At 41.3% G+C, this 25,163-nt stretch overlaps 1 protein-coding gene across 9 annotated transcripts in view; it reads left to right on the forward strand.

The window, feature by feature from the left end:
• Window positions 1–25,163, forward strand: part of Nfia (nuclear factor I A) — a 526,906-nt gene that overhangs the window by 396,111 nt on the left and 105,632 nt on the right. For all 9 annotated transcript variants that reach the window (XM_060365916.1, XM_060365918.1, XM_060365920.1 and 6 more), the window contains exon 4: window positions 13,537–13,611. In XM_060365916.1, the coding sequence (XP_060221899.1) occupies window positions 13,537–13,611 (75 nt within the window). The remainder of the gene's footprint in view (window positions 1–13,536; window positions 13,612–25,163) is intronic.

Consider the following 25,163-nt stretch of genomic DNA (forward strand, 5'->3'; position numbering starts at 1 on the left):
TGGGAAAGCAAACAAACTATAGGTACTCTCTATAGCCAGACTAGGCATGTGTGTATGTATGCACAGCGATGAGAGTCACATTGGTGGTATATGTTCTGAGTTCAGCACCTATATATGGTTCAGAGGTTAGCATCAATAAGTGTTTATTGAATGAATAAATCAGGCTGTCGAAAAAAATAATTTAGGAAAATATTTAAAGCGCCTTAAAAAACAAATCACATTTGCCCTTTAACACTTCTGATGGTAATTGAAACGCCAGCAATTAGCCCTGGACCCAACTAACTTGTATACAACTGAGTTGCTATAACATAAAGCAGGGTGGTGTTGACATCATCGGCTGCAGCCAGAAAGGCTCCACCTTCAAGAGAGCCACAGTTCATGTCCTTCATGGCACTGTTGCTAAAATTAGAGTCAGAGATACCTGTGGTAGCGACTGGCATTTCACATGTCCATTACAGCCTATGTCTGACTAGAACATGCTTTTCTCTGTGATGGCATTTTGGGGTGTATATGAAGTTGAACACATGTGTTCCTGCCTCATCTGTGGCTACTCTTCAAACCTTGCAGAGGCTGATGAGTTTCCTTGGGTGAAGGGACAGAAACTGAAGTAAGGGGACAACCCATCATAATCAAGGGGCAGAAGGGCTTCATGTAACTTGGCCCTGGGCGTCTGCCCTTACGTCTTACTGCGGGAGAAGTGGCAGGTAGTCTATAAACTATCAGAACGGCTGGAGACAGCAAACATTCAGAGAGGGCTGGAGGAGTTCAGAGAGTTCTGAAGTGGCAGGGTAGCATTCTCCTATTTTAGCAGGAGGGACATAGGGTCATTTGGGTCCTCTGTTCAGTCTTATTTCACCTGCATCTTTGTGCTAATGTTAGAGAACAGAATGCACCCCTCTTTTCTGTTTTTACATATTATTTTAGATTTCTGTAGCAACATGAAGTTTTAATGCCTGGCTTCTGGGAGTTTGCACTGGAGCACTGGATCCAAGGCATCAGATGGTTCCACCTGAGAACGTTCAGTATAAAATACATGATGAGGTGTGAAGGCAGCATTTCTCCATGGGAGGGGGGAGGGGTGTCAAAAATGTGAGGTCCTTTTTGCTTTTCCTAGGGAAGTATTAGCAGTCAGTGATGAGGGCCCCCGTGCAGGGGTAGGGGTTGGGTTGGGGGGTGCTGTGTCCCACAGTGAACAGGAGCCGTCTAAGCCGGAAGCCAGGCCCTTCAAAACGCTGACGGCTCTGATGAGAAGCAGTGCAGTCATTCTGAGAATGTGGGCACACTGTTTTCCAGCTGAGTCTGAGAGAGACCCAGTCCATTTTATGAGAACAAAGGTTCTCTTCCCTAAAATCACGGAGTCTGCCTGCATCCCAGAGTGCTTCGCTGATCAAAGTCGGTAAAGTGAAGCATGTCGATCATCCTCCTGCCTCAAAGCCAGACTCTCTTAGCATTGATTTTGAGCCGCAAGGAATCAAGACCGCCGGGTCTCTGGTGAGGCTCTCCGACGGCTCTCTGTTTATGTCGAGGTATGGAGTCAGAGTGTGGAGGCCCTAACAAAAATGAGTTTTCCTCGCTTAGTATGATAATAATCTTTTATATCCTGCCCATTTTAAACCATCAGAAGCGCTTCTCATTTTTAAAAATGTAAATGGCTTTTATTTGAAAAATATTGTAAAGATTAGTTTCTAATAACTCATTTTCCAGAGCAAACAGCATGGACACATTTAGATATCAACAGGAGCTTTTAGGAAACCAGATCCTTAAAACTACAAAATGAAACTAGGGAGGGAAAAGTTGTGGGGTTTTTTGTTTTTGTTGTTGTTACTGTTGTTGTTTTCTTTCCTCAAGAAAAAAAACTTATTCTGCTATCAGAAAAATACACTCTATGTCCATTTAAAAAATAAATTGTATTGACTGTTATAAATAAGTACATTTATACATAAATAAAATTATATTAGGGATTAGAATTGTATATGTTTTATGTAATTTAGAAGCTGTGTGCTATTTATCCCTTATTTTGAAACAACCCAGTAAAACAGATCAGGAAGTTTGTTTTCCACAAGTTTTGTGTTAATTGCTTTGGAAAATAATCTGGTTTTACCCAAAAATTTACTAAAATAAATTAGACTATTAATGTTTTCATTTATGTGTATATGTGAATATTTAATCTTTGTCAAAAGGGTAAAAGTAACTAGAATTTTTCTATTAAAATATTTATAAGATTTAGGATATGAGCTATTCTGTAACATCCTACATTCAAGGTCCTTTGCTAAACATTTAAAATTTACCAGATCATTATTCCTAACAGCAAACCTTCCATGGTAGATACAGCCATTAGTGTCATTCTGCAGATGAAGAAATTACAACTGGACAGTATAATCTAGGACTCTCACATCCATGGTATTTCTCAGCTTTACTCTGTGTGAATATCTTGCAAGCATAATTTTTGAATGGCAAAATGAATGAGTATTTTGGCATACAGACCCTCCTATGCAGGAAAAGACAAATGTATTTCAGGTCTATCCCAGTTTACAGTTAGCTCAGAGAGTTGTTTTTTTTTTTTTTTTTCTTAACCGAAAACAACTAAAAACTATCACGTGTAGAATGTTTGATGATTGCACATCTGAAACGAGGCTCAAAACATGTATGCATTCAGAGCTAATTTTGGAGAAGTTTGCCGAACAAGGCAAAATTAACTTCACTTTGAGTAAAGTTTCACAAGCACACTGGCAGGTTTGGGACTCTTGCAAGCTGACACTTTGAGGGAATGTTCTTAGCAAAACACTCACTTCAACGGAAATTAGGTCAGCATTCTGGAACATTTATCATGGGTACCTGTCACCAGCCGGCCCCAGTCCTAAAGTGACCTGAGATCACACACAGTGGTCCTTCCTTCTCTGAGAGCTGCAGAGGACAGCGTAAACCAATAATTGTACAAACATGTGAGTTTGGCAGAAGCTCCCATATAGTTGCTCTGGGGATTGAATTCCTTAACACTCTGTTTATAAGACTTTGAAAGGGTAAATAGATTTGGTGTGTTCTAAAAAAAAAAAAAAAAAAAAACAAACCAAAAAAAAAAAAAAACCACTATCCCACAGTTCATTTGGAAGACCATGTACAGTTGCTATAGAAGGCCGTGGGCAGATGGCCCCTGTCTGCGTTGGAAGACAGTGCCATCCATGGTCGCTTAGAAGGGTGCGGGCACATGCCCCACGTCTGGGTTGGAAGACAAAGCCAGCAGCTCCTGTTGGCTCCACACCACTCAGCCAGGTGGATTTTGTCAGGCACAGGTGATTATTTGCATAGTTGCAAGGCCACTTCTCCTGAAGCTAAGTAATTGCTCATTTGATCTATCGCAACAAGAGGAATCAGCAAAATCCAGAGCGGTGGAAGGTTAGACAGAGCGCACTGTAAAACCAAAACAGCGTAAATGAGTCATAGCACCGTGTCCTTTCAGTGATCATGAGGTATCATTTCTGGTGGTTTCAGAACAGTGAGAAGTAAAAGTACAGCTGCGTCAGCCTCCGTGTGCTTCAGCACAGGGAAGGAGGGCTTGTGGGTGAAAATGACCGCGCCGTCATCTCTGTACCTGCCAGATTAGGCTAACCTCTTTTGAATTCATCCTTTCCTATGTCCTTGTTGGTGGAGCACACCTATGGACTTAACGTTGCTAACATAGCCATGAAGTGTGGTAAAGAAAAGGGTGAAACCATGAAATACTTATGCAATAGCAGGAGTCTACCTGAAAAGAAAAAAAGAAGAAGAAGAAAACAAGTGGGTAATTATGGCATTCATTCATCCACAAGCACTGAGAGAGATGATGAAGTATGTTTTACAATGTTCAAATGATGAACTTGAGAGTTATAGTTTCTAATTTCTTCCCCCTTCCCTCAACCCCTGTCACTATGTGTATGCATTGAGTGTGCCTCTCTCTCTGTGATAGTTCCAAATGAAATGCCCACAGTAGAGATTATGTAAACACTAAAGGAAAGCATTATTAAACTTGAAGATGTATTGTCTTTGAAAAGTAATATGCAAAAAAAAAAAAAAATCTCTGTGAGCCTGTTTCATATGAGAATCTGAATTGTAATGCTAGGGAAGAAAATGGGGGATGAAGAAATCCAACAGTGATATCTCCCTTAGAAAAAAATTAAAGAAATAAAAAAAAGTTAAAGGAAAGAAAGAAAGAAAGAAAGAAAGAAAGAAAGAAAGAAAGAAAGAAAGAAAAACGAAAAACCTCACCAACCTTCTTGATCACACTCTATTAAGCTAGGACCAGGAAACAATTTCTAATCAGCACTGTGATCTAGGCCCAGATTGTGCAGTCTTTTGTACCAGGCCTCAGATCTGTACTCTATTCATACATGCTCACTTCCAGCTGTTGTCATTGAAATCCCACATAATCTTCCGAGGTCGAAGGGCAGTCACCCATGGCTGCTGCAGTTAAAAGGTTATGCTGATTTCTGTTGTCAAATATTGGCCCTTTTCTCTTCCAATCACTCCCATTCTACTTTTTTTAACAAGAAAAATCCAGCCTAGAATTGCATTACATGACTTTAAAGTCTTAAAAAGTGTTCCTTCATTGTACTTACCCGGTGTGGCCTGAACAGTCTAATTCATTCTGTTATATTTCACAAAGAATTATCTGGTACCCCTAAAATACTTTGTGTTCGTGCTAGGCCAGCAAACTTCAAAGTATTGTGCCCTGCATGATTTGTAACCTGCCATAGTTTCTGCAGAAATGTATAATATAGACTCTATGATTGAATAAACACCACAAATTATGGCATTAGTGATAGAGTAATTGTTGCAAGAATCAAGTACCTAGACGATGGAAGCTCTTTGTGATCTTAAATATTAGCTAATGTTATGGTAGTTGGAAAACTACATATCCCTAAGTTTAAAATATCTCTTTAGATTTGCTTTTCTCTGTAGCCTAGGAAACATAATTGAAAACATTTTTTAACAATGCATTGCTTCACTTCATCAATGATTTTCTATCCATGCTTAGTGAACCAAAATCGGTTTTGAGTGTCTTAAAATTGGCACGTAGCTGCCGGTCACCATCTCTCCTTGTCATGGCCTGTGTCTTATACTGGTTTAGCGAGCTGAGCTCCGTTAATGGTTTCACAGCCACATGAATTAGACCCAAAAAGGAAAAGCAGGGTGATGGGCCATGAAGGTTTTTGGCTGTTTTACACCCATGAACCAGGGTAGCCCTCGGGTGATCCAGTTCCATGTCTGTTTCACTTAAGATAATCAGTTTCAGATGTATTCAGGGAATAAATTTCCTTATTTTTCTCTAATATATGCAAGGGTTCATAGTAGAAGCTGGAATTATTACAAATAGCTCCAGCCACGTGTCAATTACCAATTGTTACTGTCCATGTTGGTAGGCAGTTTTGATTTAGAACATGAAAGCAATAAAGTTGGTCCAAATATCCCTTCGGCTCAAAACTAGGTTAATTTAAAAAAAATTGAAAACCATCAAAATTAATTTTTTAAGAATCAAATGTGTGAGCTATTACTTCTATGCTAATTGCAGCAACTTGACTTAGTTGATGTAAATCGTTCTTCATTTGTTTATATTTTAATGGCATATTTGAAAATGTAATCCCAAAAGTTAGTATTTCTCTGTTCCTCTGTTCTTACATAGGTCTCTGCTTGCAGGGCATCCATTTGTGTTGTGGTAAAAATGGTTAGGAGAGACAAGGAAGTTACTTTACCATGATAAAAACAGACAAACAAACAAAGGAAAATACAGAGCAATGGATGGAAGGGTTTTCAGCCTGGAGGAGGGAAACTGGTTTAAGAATTTATCCCCAGATATCTGAAGGGTAGCAGGATGGAAGAGAGAAATTTATTCTGCCTTTACGAAAAGGCAAAATCGAGGTGCTTGGAAATTTAAGGAAAATGAACACATGCTTAATGGATTGTTTAAAAACAAAAACTGACTTTTACTAACCTAAATATCTTTGTCAAAACCCAGTATTGGTCACTCCACTAAGAAGTGACCTGGGCGTTTCCTTCCGTTTCTAGGTGAGTCCATGATGTCATGCGTCAGTGACTCACAAACCTACCAATAAGTTCAAAAATATTACTGTGAATTTTAGATGTCTTGGCTAACAAGTGTAGTTTTTATTAATTACTCAGTCACTAGTAACTCAAACAATAAATTTTATATGAAATCATCAGGTAATCAAAATTAGTTTAATTAAATGCTGCTGATTTTTTACAGAAATTAATAAACATGTTACCCATGATAGATTAAAATATTATTTAGAAAAAGCTAACAATACCTCATTTCGATCCTAATTCTTCCACCATCTGAGTAATACTGGGCAAATCTCTGAATATCTCAATTTTAGCCTTTTTCTATAATTTCTATAAAGAATAATTATATTGTCAACCATACAGTAGGAACTAGGTATCTTACAATTAGAATACCAAACACAGCAAATACTAGACAAATGATACTTTTGATGAAAATAAATACTTCCCACAGAGGGACTACAGAAACACTCTTCAGAGGGGCCCCTCGCTTTACAATGCCTGAGGCTTGATCCAGTTTCCTAATCTGCATGCAAGGTGGCTGCAGGAGGTAGAGTGTTCATCAGCCTCAGGCTCCAGGCTCTAGGTTCCAGGTTTCCCTTAGCACACCAACCACGTGAAGGAGGTCGGGGGAGAAGCTGTGTACACCATGTACGTGTGGAACAAACACCTACCCCAAGTAAATCTTATCCGTGTTAAATCACCGGGAGAGTAGTAAGCTGGATCTTCGGACAGGAGTGAATCGCAGAAAGAGACTTTAAGTTGTAAATGTTCCTTGTGGTTTTCCAAAAGTGAATGAGATAGTGGTTTCCAACTTCAGTTCTCTGTGCAATATTTTAGTTTACAGATACTTGGCCATTGTTCTATTTCTGCTAGAGCAATTCAGTGTTTTTGTTTGTTTGTTTGTTTGTTTATATACAACTTGTTTTGGTGACTTCTGATAGGAATCTCGATCTGGAGACGAGAACACCCCAGAGAATAGCAGTCAGGACATTTTTTTCTCACAACAAAGAGAGTGTATGTTTGGGTCACACTGGAAACTAATGCCTAAAAGCAATTCTAGAAGGCGGATCTCTGTGGCCAAGGATTCTAAGTGTAAATTCTCAAATCATGAAGTGATGATGGCTTCTGTTTAAGATGGAAGCTGACGGCCACACACCATGCTCCCTCTACTCTGCTAATGATGAAACGGGAAGTAAAGGCTTTGCACATGTCACAAATACATTCGCCTATAAAGACTTGGAGATACGTGCCTGAGCAGGCATGTCTGATAGAAGATGCCAGGGGTAGAGTTTAAATGCTCGTGTCCAGGTACGCTCGCCCCACCTAGATATAGGCAGTAGGAACAGGCCTGTAGAGAAGACTGTCTGTACGCTGGGACTAGTCTGTGAGTTCCCACTGGTCTGAGACACCAGTGAAAAGAAGGGAAAAGTCGGTAGTTATGGCTTGGGTACCTGCAAAGTTACTGTAGCAAACAGAATAGGCTTCGGTTTATTTCATCACCACACAGGTTACCCTCAATGCAAAGTAATATGTGTTGTACCCTTTCTGTACCTTTACAAATAGACATGTGGATTCTTCATATTTTTAATACAAGGAATTGTTCCAGAAACCAGAAATATCACAAAATTCCTTTAATGAATGGCAAATAACTCAGTCATCATGTAACATAAATTGGGCTAACGTTAGAATTCGGCTTTATTGAACCCTTAGAAGTAAACACCTCTATTTAATCTCCCAAAAGATCTGTTTTCTGAGATACCCAAATTGAGTACAGAAGTAACTCTTGCCATGTCAGTAATAATAGAGTAATTTATATGCTGCCATAGAAGCCCACCAAAATAAGGTTATCTAAGTCATTGACCAAATAGGATACAGATAGGGTGGAATTGCACTGGGCCCTCTGACAAGGTAAGTCTGCAAGCTACAACAGCGACCTTCTGGTTTATTGACAGGGGTCAGAGAGGATGTCGATGAGGTGGGAGATCAGCGGCATAAGACAAGCAGAGCAGAAATCCTTTATAGCTTCACCTTATTGATTTTTGGCCTTTTGGCCATAGTCAAGTTTAGCTTCGCCTTATTTATTGAACACATATGAAATACATGCAATGCTATATCCCTCAAGCATTTGTAGGCTTGTTAAGTGCACAGAGGAGAAAGTGAACCCCAGAAAGAAGGTTTATTATTATTATTATTATTATTATTATTATTATTATTATTATTATTAATGGAACTAGTGGTCTCTGGGATGCTAGTAGAGTTGCTAGTCACAGAGGCTAGTACATCCCAAGACACCCAGACTCCTGCTGGAGTAAGGAGTCGGTGACAATAAGGGACCTTCTCCTTCTCAGTGGCTGAGAAACATGGCCTACAAAGGCTCCATTCTTAGCCTGTGATTTCCTAATGAAGGAGACTCAATCACTAAGAAGAAAAGAAAATGAGAATCATGTTAATGAGGCTGTCTGTGCCCTGCAGTCGACTCGCATCTATCACATGATCAGATAATTCAAGAGAGGGAGGGCCTTGGTGTTTGAACATGAGAAACACCTAGTCCTGTACGCAGCCTTAACTGTATCCTCCTCGGATACAGACTTCACTGTACGGACACACTCGGCTTTCTTTGACGGCCAGCCCTCAAAACGGCTTGTTCCTGGCTCTCTCCCCGCCACCTCTAGGCAGTTCAGCGGGATTGCCACATCTCAGCAAACCTAGCTCTTCCTGTCCTGCCTTGAGGTAGATAGATGGTCAGTCATCCCATAAAATGAGATCTGATCTCCAGAGAAAGGCATTTTCTGTAATAACTGCCGATACTGTTGAGGTAAAGAAAACAGCTGCTTCTCCTTACCCTCAGCCTCTCCAGAAAGGCTCTTCCCCTCTCCCTGAGAATGGCTGACTCCCAGGTATTGAAGCCTATGCTCTACTTGGGAATTCACTGAACAAAGTAAAGGAACTTTTTAGCCATGTTAGATAAAAAGAAAAGAGACCTGCTCCTATTTCAGTCTCCTCTATAGTTCTGAACTCGAGTTCAGAACTTCGAGCCGGATCACCGAGCGGTCGGCCACTGCCAGCGTCTCCGGCATACTTAGCAGCAGCCTGTGCTTTCCAGTTGTCTATGAGGCCCTGCTTAAAATGGAAATCTCGAAGCCTTTCCAGACTTACCGAATTTACTCAGTTCCAGAGTTTACAGAGATCTTTAAGGTCAATAACATCTGAATTTCAAACCACCAAAACTTACTTTGCCTTTTATGTTTCCACTTTTTCTTCATCTTGCAATAAAGCTGAACAACCCGATTTAGTGTGATTTCCCTGTGAGGCGTTTTTATGACTCTGTGTGTGTGAGAATGAAAGATTAATCTGCCTGGGTTGCTTAGTAATTATGCCCACCATCTCACTTTTTCCATCACTTCTTCGGCTTCCTGTCTTGTTGCTGTCACCTAACAGAGTTCATCAGCAGGTTTCCACACAACTAGTGAAAGAGCAAAACTAGCCACTGACAGAGGGTTTACACAGCCCTTCTGTCTGCCAGGGACAAATCATACAGAAAATCTATCTGATAATTCAGTTATGCTGTGAAGACATGCTGTCACAAGAGCGTGTGAAATACACTCTTTGCTTTCATGCTTCTGGCTTTCATACAGTCGTCCACGTGCACCCTTTGCACCCTCCCTTTTACTTCACTCTGAGGCAGCAGCTGCTGATAGGGGGCTGAAGATATTTTTGCAGTGATGTTCTCAGTCACCATGATCCTAGTTTAAGTCTGAGACGAGATTTCTTGGGGGCGGCTGTCAGTGTTCACTGGAAAATTCTGCCCTTCGATTCTGCTTTTGTCTGGCCTCCCAGATAGTAGACCAGAACAAAAACCCCAGCATGCACCCAAGTATTTCTTAGCAGAGAAACCGATGGTACCCTCTCCAGCAAAAGCCACATGGAAGTGGGTTGTTTTCCCTGTGCTGGTCCTGTTCCGTTTGGAAGGGATATATGTGAATGGCTTGATTTTATTTGGATGGTTTAGTTTTCCAGGGCTGGGTTTATTTCAGCCTCATTCCAAAGCATGTGAGAGACAAACAAATTCTGTGACTCTTTTTATCCAAAACTGAGTCTTTTGAGTTCTGCTCGCTTAGGGTCTCTCTGAAGTACTTCCTGCTTGCCGGGTACCGTCCCTGGAGCTGGAGCAACAATGACACAGAGTAAACTGCCGGCTCAAATGGGGCGTGCTCAATCTGAGGAAAGGGGAACTGCCATTGCATGTACCAGCTACTGTGTTAGTGCCAGGCACAGTACATCTGGTCAGCGTTGGAGACAGAGATCGGAGTTCCCCACAAGTGAGGTCAGCCCAGACAGACAGTTGATAGCGGTATCAAGAGAGCATAGTCCTGAAGGACAGGTAGGAAGTGACAAAACCACAAGGAAGAGTTGGCGCTCTTCCTGTGGGGCTCTCATAGGCAAGGCTTCTCACAGGCCAGTGTATACTGAATACATTGGATTTACCTCAGCCTCTTCCGTACTTGCTACTGTCACACCCCAGAGCCTTTGCACATCTGCCAAAGAGCCCAACACTTTCTGTCCTGTCTTCTCAACAGCTTTCAGACAGCGCCTCTTGAGAAAGATCTTTCCTCACCCTCCTTCCTAATGCTCTTGCTGTGAGTTCCCTCCATGTCATTAAGACTGTTTATACTAACTTTTAATAATCTGTTTTAAACAAGTTTAGCTGCCTTGATGGCTAGACTGCAAACTCTAAAATCAGGGACCATAGATCTAGCACAGCACCTGGCACATGGTAGCTGCTCAGTAAATATGTGTTAAGGGAATGAATGGTCAGATCTACCTGCTGGTGAGAGGGTTCTGGCTTCAGATTAGAGAATGGAGTCTTGAGGATGCCAAAATGAATAAATGGATAGTAGATAACAGATGGTTTGGAGACTCCCCATCATGGTGGTGAGAACTGGGGATGCCCCCAGCCTCGATCTCAGGAATAGCGGAAACATGCATAGTGCAACAGCATAGACTGAAGACTGAATCAATGTGGATGCATGAGATTAGGCAATTGTATAATGCCAGAGTGAGGATGACACAAAAACATGGAAAGATAAAGATTTTGGATGTGTTGGGTCTGAGGCTTCCCATGAGATGTTTGGATAGAATGTCAGTAGATGCTTAATTTAGACAATTGGAATCCAGGAGAGACCATAGCAAGAGAAAAAGATCTGAGCATCATTGGTTTAAAGACTCACCTATCTCTTTATCCACAAATATTCACTAGCTACTTTGAGGTGTACAGGTTCCAGTGGTGAACAAATTAAATATGAAGCTAATAGCCACAAATTTGTTTGATGAGTGAGTGAAGACAAAGTCACGCTTCCTCTAAGCCCTTGGTTGCATAAACTCATAGTAGTCTGCAAGATAGACTCAAGTTGGAGTGTCAAATTAAGAGATCTATGTTTATATTTACTTCGTTCAGAAAGTCTTACTAGTCTTTTCTTAAAATACAGGCTTTATAGGGGTTTGGTATTAAAGCAAGTGTCAGCCTATCACTCACTACTGAGACAAAGAGAGATAAGCGCAAACTACACTTCCTGTTCAGCTGTGATTTTTCTGGATATTGTGTGTGCTAAGGCCACATTCGTGTCCGTTGTAGCCGGATTTCCTTTGTTATGGTCTGTGGGATAAATGCGATCTTAATTGTGCCCAGTAAAAAAGAAATGTTATGATCTGTTTTGACAAGACCTCTTTCAGAGACTTTATTTATTTATTTATTTGCTGAAATTTTTGCTTCTCGGTTCTCTTAATCCAAGAGACGGTACCTCCGGCACTCACCAAATAAGAGTCCCTAGATACATCCAACTGTGGGCCACTTTGATGAGCGAAAGTCCTTAAGAACTTTTAAGGTGAACTTTTGCGATTTCATTTTTAAATAGCAGGTTATGATTGCTGTATATCCTGAAATGTAGAAAATGTAGAAGTACTTTTAGGACCATAGATATTGTATGTTATATCAGAGTTAACTGAAAAATTTTAAACTCAGTAAAAAAACAAACAAAAAAAAAAAAAAAAACTTTCTTTGTTCAAAACTCTGTTGTAATCAAAAGAACTCACAGATCTGCTAATGACCCTCTAAAACATGGCTGCTTCCACTCTGTGATGGAAGCTAGTAAGTTTCCTGCCCCTCAGTGAGGAATGAAATCTAGATTTTATGAAGCATGAATATCTTACTTATGGGTTGCTGTGCATTCAGATTGCTCCATTTTCTTACACTGAATTTCTTAAGGTATGTGCATTATTGCAAACAACAGTTTTGTTTTTGTTTTTGAAAAATCTCCTCATCTAATACTTGCTCCTGTGCATCACACTTTAAAGCAAGTGAAGATTAAGCTGGCTTCACAGGCAGATTTTTCAGGTAAAATGTGCCTTGTAGGACACACAGAATCAAAACTGTAGGTACAGGAATGGAAAGCACCTGTTTTAGAGTGGGCATCTTTTGCCATTTGTAAGCCGAAGGTTTCTGAATATACCATGAAGTTGTACAATGTTGGTGGATAGATGCAAAATCGGATATTTTAGAAAAAAAATAATTATATTCAGCTAGAATGGAGCAAACACAATATTCAAAGATGAAACAATTTTGAACCATTTTTTTTACTTCATTAAAAAAAAATCAACTATTCAAGGAGGCAGAGGCAGACAGATATCGGTGAGTTTGAAGCCAGCCTGGTCTACAAAGTGAGTACAGGACAACCAAGGCTACATAGAGAAACCCTGTCTCAAAAAGAAAAAAAAGGAAAAAAAAAAACAAAACAGAACAAAAACTATTTTTCTTTAAATAAATATGATTTTGTGTTTGTATACAAAATAATTTGTTTCCACATTTCAAAGACTAAATTTGTATTTTACAATGTTTCCTCTGCAGAATACCTAGAAAACAAGAGACTATCTTTAAAGCTCATTAGATTTAAATTAACAGTGACCAAACCTGATCAGATATTTCTGTGGTGAATTTTTCAAACCATTATGGAGCTTGGCTGTCTTGATTGATTCCCACGGATGCTAGGCCTGCATTTCTAAGGCCTCAAGGGTCACCTCTTCCTTCTTTTTTTCTTCCTTCCTTTCTTTCTTTTTTCTTTCTCTCTTTCTTGTTTCTTTCTTTCTTTCTTTCTTACCTTCTTTCCTTCCTTTCTTCCTTCCTTTTTTATTTTTAGTTATCCTTTGTTTCAGATTTCCTGTTGAATTTTTTTTAACCATCTCAAAAAAAAAAAAAAAAAAAGCCAAAAAGCACCCAGCTGTTCCATCAAAGCTTTTGCACAACCTCCAGACTCAACCCAAAGCTGTGTGTGTTACCGGATGACTGTGCCCTCCCACAGGAGCGCGGAGGGAGCCAAGTGTGCACATAGGCCTCACATGCTTAATCATAACACGATGAGTATTTACATTTGTGTTGTCGGACGTTTTCTATTTCTGACACTCTGTTTTCTTCTGCTTGTGTTTCCACAGGACATTTGGGCTTCCAGGACAGTTTTGTCACATCAGGTGTTTTCAGTGTGACCGAGCTAGTAAGAGTGTCACAAAGTAAGTACAGTTTTGCTCTGATTTGATCCAACTTTGCCTCCAGTTTGTGTTTCCTCTCATAGGCCATTAACACTTTCAGAACACTCTTTTTTGTTCTCCTTAGAAGGAGTATACCAACCAGTTTTTTTTTTTAAGCCAATATTTTTTTTAGGCTAGGAATAATTAATGTGAGGCATTATGGTGAGGACCAATACTAAAGGTCTCACAAAGTCCCTGGCATAGTGTGAACTCGGCTTTAAAAGACCTTGAATCTTCCCTCTGATTTCTAAGGAATTCCGCATTTTAGAGAATTTGTTCTGACCTTTAAGCAATGCTAATGCTTTCAGTATGAGTGACACATTACAGCATGGTCATTACCAGCTTGTCGATAACCACAGCAGTGACAGAGAGTCTGTGCCACCACCCAGTTCTGTTGATCAAAGGCCCATTGATTGTGTGTGTGTGTGTGTGTGTTGTGGCATAACTCAGACAGTTTGAGAAGCACAGGAGTCTGCCCGAGTATGTCTCTCCATCTCTTCTCCCCTGACCTCACACCACAGTCACCTTCCTTCCAGAACATCTGTTTTAAAAGCATTCCTGCAGCGAGCACCTGCTCTTAGTCTTGGTTTAAAAGTGAGATTAAACATTGAATATTAAAATTTTACTTTTTCTTCTGCCTGCTTTAAAATACTAACGGTAGGTAAATTTATATTGTTAAACATGATTTTCAAATGCCATCAAGAGCTTTGTGGAATGGAATGGAGTTTGTAGCCCCTGGTATCTGTGTTACAGGCTTGCGAGGGTGCCTGAGTAGCCGGTGGACTGTGAGGGATGCCGGCCTGAAATCCCGAGCCTAGATTCTTTCAGCTCTTGCTTCAGTCAATCATCATAAGGCCAAAAGCATCTTTAGGGTCCAAAAAAATTAAATACAACAAATAGGATACAGGTGAGAGTGGAGGAAAGTCCAGTGGTTCTTGACCATTTACTATTTGCTAAGCACTGTGCTAGGCCTTGGAGCAGGGTGACGCATCCGTTGGTCCTTGCAACAAACTCTAAGGTGACAGGCGAGCTAACCTAAGGATCATTTATCCTTGGTTGAAGTCACTCATTCAAAGTCCAACAGTTAGTAAATGGCTCAGCCAAGCCTTGGCTTAGCTGTACTCTACACTGTATGGTCTATGCTCCGAGAATAAGGAATTAGAGGGAATCTTCTATTTTTTTTTTAACATGGCCAAACATAACTATTTATTAGGGTTTTTTTTTTCCTTATAAACATTTTCTTCTAAAACCTAGAATTTAAATACCTCTCATCCCACATGTATGACTGTACACATTATTTACGTCTCTCAAATAAAACATATTACAGGTTTTCTGACACTCGGCATTTCCTTTAAAATAATAATAATGAAACAATTAAACTGATCAATAACTACACTTTGCATAATCTTGGCACAATTTACAATATGGCACCCATGTTGCCTTTCATATTTTAGGCTATTCTTGTCCCATCTACCTTACTAGAGAACCTGTCCCCTTCAGGAGAACAGACTCATGTCTCTGTGCGTCTCTTAAGCAATTGCACAATTCAAAAGCTGCCCTTCTGTTTCCCTTCCTCGGCACTGGCAGTATTTCTGATTTCTGTCTTCAGAAGTGACTTCTGTTTAAGAGCAGGCAGGTTATGTAGTAGGAAGGCAACTGTGCATGCTAGAGTTCTGGCAGTCAGGAAGGCTGTCATGGGTGGTGAGGCAGTGGTGGTAGAATCCTCCTGGAAAGGTGATAGGAGTAGCAGGTGATATCTTTGCAATGGATTTCATGTGACTGCATTATGGAGGGTGTTTAAAGTACCAGTTGAGGAGGAACTGGATGGCTTTGTTGAACTCAAAGACAGGGACCTCTCTGGTTAGTGTACGGTTGATTAGCCAATCACTTGCCATGGGCAGACAGCAATGCATGAATATTGAAGGCGGTCAATATTCCACATTTTTCTTATAACCTTACTATTAATAGCATATAAAGTGTATGTCTGTATCAGAGTGTATCAGGCATCACAGCATTAGAGGGGAGTATATTTATTGAGGCTTTATTGAGATTCAAGCATAGCTTTGATTTTTAAAAACCCTTTATACTCTAAAATTAGAGCTCTAGGTCGTTTTATTCTGCCTCAGCCTTTCAAATGCTTGCATTAGTCTTCATTACCAGCATAGTTCCAAGGTCTGGGGTTGTAAGAGGCCAGACAGCTCAGAACCATCCCCGGCATCTTGCCCTTCCTCTCTCCCCTTATTTTCCTTTCAGGTCTTATATCCAAGATTGATTAGACCTCTACTCAGTCTAAAGCAGCATGACTGCCAAGTGAATTCTACATGTTCCTTCAAGATGGCCAGAGGGGGGGTGCCTGCCCTCAGGGCTAAGACTGCAGAGTGTCTTAGATTGTTTCCTGTGACTGTACAGGGGCTGGCTAGCAAAGGCCTGGCATTGTGAGCATCCCTCAGCTTCTCAGTGCTTTCTGATTCTGTGTGCTGCTGTGTAATCGCTCCAGGGCTCACTCACACATGGCCGTGCGCTGACAGCAAGTGTTTGGCAAAAGCAGGACCCGGCTGCATCAGCTAAAGCATGGCTTCAAGCCAAACTGGTCACCTGTGTGCTGGAGACCCTCTCTTCCTTGTGGATCTTCAATCTAGGTTTGTCAAGGTTTATTTTGTTGATTGCCTTGGCTACTGTGGCAGGGATTCCCAAGCTCTGTCCCCCAACCCGCACACCTTTCTCAAAGGCATATGATGCCTTGGTTAGTCATTTTCTGTTCCTGTGATAAAACACTGACCAATGACCAGTAAAGGGAAGGAAGGGTTTATTTGCTTATGGGCCACACTCCATCATCAAAGGAAGCCAGAGCAGGAAGCTAGAGGCGGGAGCTGAAACAGAGACCACAAAGGAATGCTGCTTACTGGCCTGCTCAGCCTGCTATCTTAGACAATCCAGCAGGACGTGCCCAAGGGTGATACCCCTCACTGTGTGCTTGGCCCACCCACATCAATCATTGAAATACCCCATAGCCATGATCACAGGTCATACTGATAGAGGCAATTCCTCAGCTAGGTTCCCTCTTCCTAGTCTATGTTCCGTTGACGAAAACTAGGTGGCAGAGCATAGCGCCCATAGAGCTGACTCCTTATTCACTCCTCACAGAACTGTGTCATCTCCTCTCTTCCTGTGAGGGCTAAGCCTCTGATTTAGGGCTGCGGGGAATTTCTTACAGATAAATGAGGCTGAGGAGCATCCTTGAAATAGCAATAAGCTGACTGGCCATGTGTTACGGAGATCCATGGTGCTAGCCCTGCATGTTGAATATGAATATGAAAAATTACGTGAGTGAGAGTTCACCAAGTACACACCTTGTACTTTGCTTTAGACATGTGGACACTGCTTCTTGTGGTGCTCCTGTGGCTGGGCCAGTGTCCCTTTTTACAGATGAAGGATGCTGCAGTACCTAAAGACATTGAGCCTCTTGCTCCTGCAGGCTTTTGTTGTAATTTCTCCTTTAACTCTGTCATAGAGTAAAGTAGACCAAAGGATTCTAGGCTTTGATTGGCTAATCATTTCTTGTTGGGGTGATATTTCTTTAGTTTAATGAATACGTTTTTTTTTTTTTAAAGGATTGCTAAGATACCAAGTGGAACAAGTAAAATATAAATTGTATTTTTCCTAGATTCAGTTTTAGCATGATTTTGGTGTCAACTTAGTAACCTTTACATTTTTAATTCTGGTAGTGCTGTATACGGAACCCAGAGTTGAACATATCCCATTCACATTAGCTACATTACCAGACCTGAGGGAAGAACATATATTAGAACAGTCCTTTGGGTTTCTAATTTTCAGTTAGCAAAACACAGTCTCTTATGTTCCATCTCTAACCATTTCCCCTGTTATTAACAACTGTGGGTAGTGTGCTACAAATCTTACCATTGGTAAGCCAACATTGACACACAATTATTAATTAGAGTCCATAGTTTGACTTAGGGTCTCCTCATGTGCTTTCCTGTTACATATTCTAAGTGTCTCCACTTAAAGGTGTAACGGCGCATATCAACTATTATGTATCATGCAGAATCATCTCACGGCCCTGAAGGCACTAAGCTCCTAGTCAGACTACACACACACACACAGGGTCGGGGGAGGAAGAGAACTCTTGGCTCTCTCTGTTGTTTTGCCTCTCAGGTGGGGATATTACTGGCGCTAATGTCAGACCTCCTTATTCCCTCTGACTTTGTTCCTTGGTGTCCCAGCCTCGCCTGTTCTCGAACCCGTCACAATTACAGCTAGTTGTGACCACGCACCGTGTGGAGTCTCCATATTCCTCAGAAATGACACCTCTGCCTTGAGGGCTTTCTTTTTTCAGATATTTACTGCTAACCTTCTCGATGCGATAGTGAAAACATCTACTTCCCCCAGAATACCAGTGAGGCTTTGTAATAGAGTGGGGAGTGCTGTATCAGTATTTGCAAATGAAGAGTCACTAAAATAACTATGCTGATTTTGTTGTTTGTGATAGCGCCACCTCCAAGGTGGCAATGACAGAGAAACCAAGCCTCACAAATTCCTGGGTGAGAGTTAGACTAGGCAGCCTGGCTGCTTAGCAATAAATACCTGGATCAGATGCAAGGAACTGCTGGACTCGGGGCTCCAGCTGGCCCATGGGAGCCGCAGGAACCCATAAGCTCCCTCACCCTTGCCTCCTGCCCCGCACCTTTTAATTTTTGCCATTATCATCTCATGTTTGTGAACTGTAGCAAAGGAAGTCCTGTAGCTGAAAGTATGGATTTGTTCTGTTGCCCGTCTCCACACGTGGCAGGACAATCTGAAAGCACTTCTAGTTATTTATTACCTTGCTCCACGAGAGAGGGGAAAAAAAACACAGACCACTGCACGCTGGGCCAGAGAGAAAGAAGAATTCAGTAGAGGGGAGAGGCTCCCAGGAGTGACTGTGTTCCGAATCACTGAGGTTGTTTTAGCATAATCCCATGAAGGAGGAGACAGGAGCCATCTGTTGAGACGGTGCTTTATTACACAAAGCCCTCTACAGGCATTTTCAGATAGGCCCCTCCCATGAGCTGCCATGGAGAGGCCATTCTGCTAGCCGCTGAATGTGGCTGCTTCAAGGGCTCTCCGTCAAGCCCACCCTTGTTTATTTTGTGCCAGCATTTCCTCAAAGTATGTGCTCTGAGGCTGCCAAACGTCCCTCCTGGTGTGAACTCAAAAAGTTCTACCCTAAACTCCACTACCGCTCATTTCCTTCTAAAGTGCTGACTGTTTCCCTTGAAGTTGCCGGAGTGACTCCGAGACCTGAGAGGCTTCAGTGGGAAAGAGTAAAAAACCACAGACACACACAGGCCATTGTGCCTCTGGTGTGGTGGTTCTGATTGCCAGCGTGGTTTGCACACCCAAACTGGCTGCAAGGGTTAAGTAAACTTGGTGGCTCCGGATGACTTCACAGCCCTGGAATTCTGCAAAGCCAGGATTCTCAGTACACTGTGGCCGGCCTTAGAGTCTTTGGGTGTGAAAACCACTCTCAGCTACTCAGCCTGTGCTCTGGTTCCTGCTGCGTGGCTGCAGAATCTATTAAAGTCGAGCAGATGAATTGCCCTGGCTCTGCCACAAAGCCTGGCTGCCCGGTGGACTTCGGGGTTCCCGAGTTGTTTGTCAATGGAGAGTGGCAGTGAATGGAGCAGGCCTGTGCCTCAGCCTGGCATGAGGTGGCACCCTAGCGGCTGTGTCCTGCCTTGGGAACGTGCAGCACTGATCTTCTCACACAGGAATCATCACAGAGTTCCGAATATGGTTTGTTTATAAGTTCTTTCTCAAATCCTTTGTATGGCTTCCAGTGCCTATAACCCACACGCGTAGGTTTCCAGGCCAGCCGTCTTGTAAAAGCCATTGGCTGGAGTCTAACCTGACATGTAGAAGTTCTGAAACAGATCTAACTCAGCTAAGAAGCACGGTGAGAAAATGAGACTTTGGTAGGAATAAGCTCAAACTGGAAATCTGTCCTTACGTGGAAAGGCTGATGAAGAAGTGGGTGTCCAAGGAGAAGTCCCTAGTACCCATCCTCTGGGAGTTACTGCTTAAATAGTTGCACTTCTTTTGAGCTCTATTGAGAAGAAGGTAGCTGAGAAACTTCCTTGTTGAGCGGGTGGCCTGTTGGCTCTCTTTTCTGCCAACACACACACAGTAACAGTGACCATGGCACAGAAATTAATTTTTAATATATAATTTATATCCTTAAGCAAGGTCTTCAGTTGAAAGGAACCGTTTGGGCTTCAGCATTAAAGGAAGAAACAAAAAGATGATGATAAAAAATAGAGCGCAGCCCCAGCACGAACAGTCACTATGACCTTGCCTTTGTTTGGCATTACACAATTCAATGGCAGGCCACTCAAACTATGCTCTCGATCAATATCCTATTAAAGCAGCACAAAAAGTCTCCATAAACTTAGTGGTTAGCTATGTTTATAAATGGAACTCGGCATAATTAGATGGTCAATAGCAGGCTCTACTAGTAATTTTAAAACGAACATCACACATCTTATGCGTAGAAGCCAGAACCACCTTTTCTGGGAGGAAGATATGTGTTTTGGTAGACAATAGGTTGGCTGGCCTTTTAAGTATCACGTCTATATCCAAAATGCAGCTTTTTTATTTTTTTATTACTTTTTTTACAATTTATTCATTGTATATTACCATTGTAGTCCCCTCCCTCAACTCCTCCCAGTCCCATCCTCCCTCCCTCTTCCCCTCTATCCCCTTCAAATGCAGCTTTTTAAAGAAAATCTGTTAAATACATTACACAATAAAAAATTCCTATCAGTCCCTTCATTTTTTTTTCAAGACTAAGCCACCTTATTCTAAATGTATTGCCCACAGCAAATCTCTTATTTTTTAGTTTTAATCAAGCCCCCTCCCCACACAGAGAGAAAATAATGTGTTGCTACATTCTTAGGAAGAAAAAAAAATCATCTGTCTGGCTTAACAGATTTCCTCCAGTATAATACAATACAATTTTAAAATAAATGTTAAAATTGAATTATTTCCAAAGAATGCTTTGTCATGCAGTTGTTTTTTTTGTTTGTTTGTTTGTTTGTTTTTTTCCTTGACTCATTTGGGGTGAGGGTTTGGATAGGAAGGCAGAAAGCAAATACAGCGGACTGGCAGTACTAAAGTTTTCTGCCATTTATTTGGAAACTCATGGCTAAAATTGCTTTCTGTCTCTTCCTTAGCAACCAAAAGAGGATGAGCTTTTGTAGAGGAGACCCCATCCATAGGCCACCTTGCCCACACCTGGCCCCACACTACCATGAGACATAGGGTGTGCACTGTGTTGGCTATAAGGGTCCTGTGCGCTCTGCTACAGCATCGCTCCTGCCAGTCTTGGTTGGAGCTGCTGATGGCTGGGTTTGGGCCCTTTGTTCTCTATCCTCAACCGTAGTTTCTGCTATATTTACCACATTCTGAGTACTCTTATGATTGACACCAGACTGTGGAAAAGGAGGCACACATATACCTTGACGTACAATACAAATTTATTCTCACGGTCTCTGTTTGTAGGTGTATTTGTTGCTAATCATTTCTAAGTCACTTCTGCGTATATGTTATGTGTTTAACACAGAGTGTCCATGTCCAAAATGGCTGGACTCAGGACTTATATTTGGCCTGGAAATCTGAAACTATGTGTAATGCCTCTTGCCTGTGTGTCCCTCACAGGTTAGAATCATTTATTTAATGCAAAATATTAAAGTCCTGACTATACACTGAGCATAAATCTGAGTGCTGAAACGATGATCCCTCTCAAGAACGTAGCAGAGGTAAAATATGAGGATCCCCAGTGTTGGATTAGTGAGAGCTCAATAATGGTAATGATCATTAGTGAAATAAGCCTTTGCCCTTGATCATCTATTGTGTGGTGTTGAGCTGGCCTGTGAGCTGACCACTATCAGCGAGTTTCTTTAAAAATACTCATATGTGTATAACTAAAAACGACCAATTTTAGGACTGTATTCTAATCATTGGTTTATTATGGCCATGATAGTGATCCTTTCAGTTAACAACTGTGATAGAATAAAAATATACCAGTACTGGTCCTATTCATCTGTCTGAAAAATCTTCATTCCACACGGTTTTAGCCAAAGCCTACTTTTTGTAATATTCTATGTTGCTAATCAGTATTTCATGTGTAATAGGGCATTCAGATAGCCTCAATGGTGTGTTACAAGTTTTAAGTGGTCAACCATGAATGTATTAACCATATCAGCATTTAAAATAATATATAGTTCTATAGTATTTAAAAATATACTTTTATTTATGAGCAAAAATTCAGGAGTTCTGATTATGTGCTCTTTAGTAAATCTTTATTTGCTCATAAGCCTCTTCTTTAAGAACAGACATTACTATCAATGAGTAACATCGGGGAGCTAAAGGTCTCCTTGTGATTTCAAAATGCCTAGTAGAAATCCTTTTTGCCCCACATTAAGAACCCCAAAAGTATTGGGGTGTGTCTGGATTACCCGACCATAGCCTACCCTCATGGATTGGGAAGGCTGTTGGTGGCGCCCTCTTGGTGAATCTGGGATGACTGACTGAGCAAAGCCACACCACACATCAGATGCTAGGCTGAGCCATCCAGTATGTGATTAATAGGAGTATATAGTTAACACCCAGGATTTTCTGATAAGTGGGGGAGGAAAATTAAACAATTCTTGCTGAAGATGATTAGTCGGCTGTTGTTGATACTGTTGTTTTGTAGACAACTAATTAGGGTGTTATTAAGAAGGGACTCTATTGATACAGCTAATGGTCAGATAGTACCACCGTACTCCTGAGGTTTATATATAGAGCATTGTAGTAAAAAGACCTTTTATGGCCTCAAATCTGTCAAGAAGACTGAATCCCATGGCTGAAGCTGTATCCTATACTAAACAGGGACTGCATTTGACTTCAACCAAAAGCTAAGACAAAATGAAGCTCTAAAATGCAGAGAATCAATTCCAGTCCCAAAGGCAGAAGGCACTAATGCAAGAGATCAGGCCGCATCGTTCATTGCTCCACGGCCATTCTCCTGGGCCAGGTGTGAGGCACTGCATCCAGGGCAGCAACTACAGCTCCTTATGCTCAAGAGGGGGAGAAGAATGAGGAGGGCACAATAGTCTTGCTACTTGTGGTGATAACATCTCACCACATCTCATTAAACATGTCTCCCCCGTCATCATGAGACAGCCAAGAGGAGAATAGGAATGTGTCTCCCCTATTTCTGCAGACACACGTGTCATCAAATGCCTCTGCTATTCCTGAGCATTCTGCTAAATCTCACCATCATTTTCTCATTTGTCAATGAGAATAACGTTAACTTATACCACAGGAATATCATAGAATAGAACTATATTTATGTACATTTAAAAAATCAGCAGACAGAAGTCCTTTGCTGTTCTCATTAGCATGCTCAAATGATTGTAGTTCAATTTAGTAAACATTTGTCACACATATAATCTGTGAAATGACCTGTGCTGTGTGTTAAGAGGAGTATGTAAATAAGTAGGAGGTGGCTCATCCTCCATAGAGATTATTCCTGGGTTCCTCAAGCTTCAAGACTTTCTTTCTATACACATAAAAGTAACGAGTAGCTTACAAATTAAACTTGTAATAGTTATCTGCTAAAGGTAAACCTTCATAATTCAGAGTAGAATGTAACACACTGTCAGTGAATTCATCTTATGTTAGTAAAATTGAAACATCTTTCATAAATAAAAATTTCTGTGCTTGTATCTCTCTTTTTCTCATACCACGCCCCCCCAATGAACACACACACATACACGAAGTCACACACACATTCCTTAACTTGTATTCACAAGTGATGGCTGTGTGAGCGAGGTGGTCTGTATATGTTAGCAACTGCCTTTTGTGGGGTTAAAAGCATTCTGTTGGCTTTTGGCACCTAGCACTACATTTCAGAAAAAGCATTGCTTAAATCTTTTAATAGCAGGCAAGCTCATTTCACATAGAGGGAAATCCATGTTTTAGTTCAGTGCCTTCCTTTTATGTTCCTGTTTGAAAAACCCTACTCCCAGCCTGCAATTGGTCACTCCTTTAAAAACAGGGGTGGAAAGGGGAGATCAGCACAGGGTTTGCAGACCAGAAATCTGCTTGGCAAAGGAGTTGCAGAAGACTGTGGTATAGAAGCTGCAGAGAAAGTACCTTTATGATTGATTTCCATTCAAGTCAGACTGACTGCAGCGTGGTCATTTTTCTAGCCCATAACTGCTCACACTGCAGCAGTCTGCTATCTGCAGGGCGTCTGAATTATAGCAGTCTATGTCCGTGTTACCTCTTACACAAATTACTTACACTGGTTTCTTTTTCCATGCAAATTCATCAGTTTTACAGCCCTTCATAGCCACAGTCAGGAAACTCTGGCAGAGAACACAAATTGATAAAATGAGTTAATTTTACTATACTTATTTTTTTTTCTTTCTAAAAGCCCTCTCTTTTAGGCAGTGTTCAGGAAACATATTACAGTAAAAGGGAGATAACAAAGGAGTTGGATTCTCTTGCCATAAATTACTTTCCAAGTTAATTTCCTTTAACGATGATTCCAGATTCGCCCGTTTTCATGGCATTGTGTGTCTTACAACTGAGCCTTTGATGGAAAGAAGAACAAGTATTTTCCCATGTTCTCTCCTTTTGTGGCAGTGACATGGACTTTCTTATAGGACCTTTGCCAATGGAATGCAAAACAACATGAAATTGTTCCGGGGTAGAACTATGTGCCATTGTTGCATTCCCCAGCTCCCCATATAAAGTACAAGCTCCAAACTATCTGGGAGTGTTTTCACCATACAATAAAAAGAAAAGGATGTATTAATTTTTCATAGTTATTTTATGAGTTAGAAATTGAGTGCCGAGTCCTGATAGCCTTTGAAAAAGATTTATGCCCCTTATTCCCGTTTTTCCCTTTGCGTATGTTGGGGAGGGAGCATGCCAGTCTGAGGGAGGGACAACTGTGATGGCTGATGCCTAGAATGTAAGCCCCTCAAGGGCAGAAGTTTTCGTGTCCTCTCCTCTTCTAAGCACATGAGGCAATGCCTAAAGGTACCAAAACCAGGGCTCTTTAAATACACATTGTGTCCCATGAAATGCAGCCTCGGTGTGCATTCAACAGTAGGCTGGGCACATGGGTGGACATTTTGATAATGCTTCCTGCCAACTCCTGTTGAACAAGCCATAAACTCAGCAGCAGCATCTCGCAGGCAGAGGAGCCTGGAAATTTGGATAGAATTTTTTTTTTTCCCATAGCCCTCTCTTTCCAGCAATGCAACCCTGAGCAGATTGTCTCTGGTGGATGGCAGAAGTTCAATAACCACAGCCCTATCCAACTGCTAATGTGTACAGAAGAGCAGGTCATCAAGAGGGTTGGCTACTAAAGTAACCCCTTTCTTCCAATAGCCCGCATTACTATAATGATGCCTTAATAGCAAACCATTTATTAAGAAATGACACAGAGTACATTCTACTCATGACAGGAAAGAGGGGGA

Source organism: Meriones unguiculatus, chromosome 12 (assembly GCF_030254825.1).
Source record: "Meriones unguiculatus strain TT.TT164.6M chromosome 12, Bangor_MerUng_6.1, whole genome shotgun sequence".
NCBI classification, from domain to species: Eukaryota; Metazoa; Chordata; class Mammalia; order Rodentia; family Muridae; genus Meriones; species Meriones unguiculatus.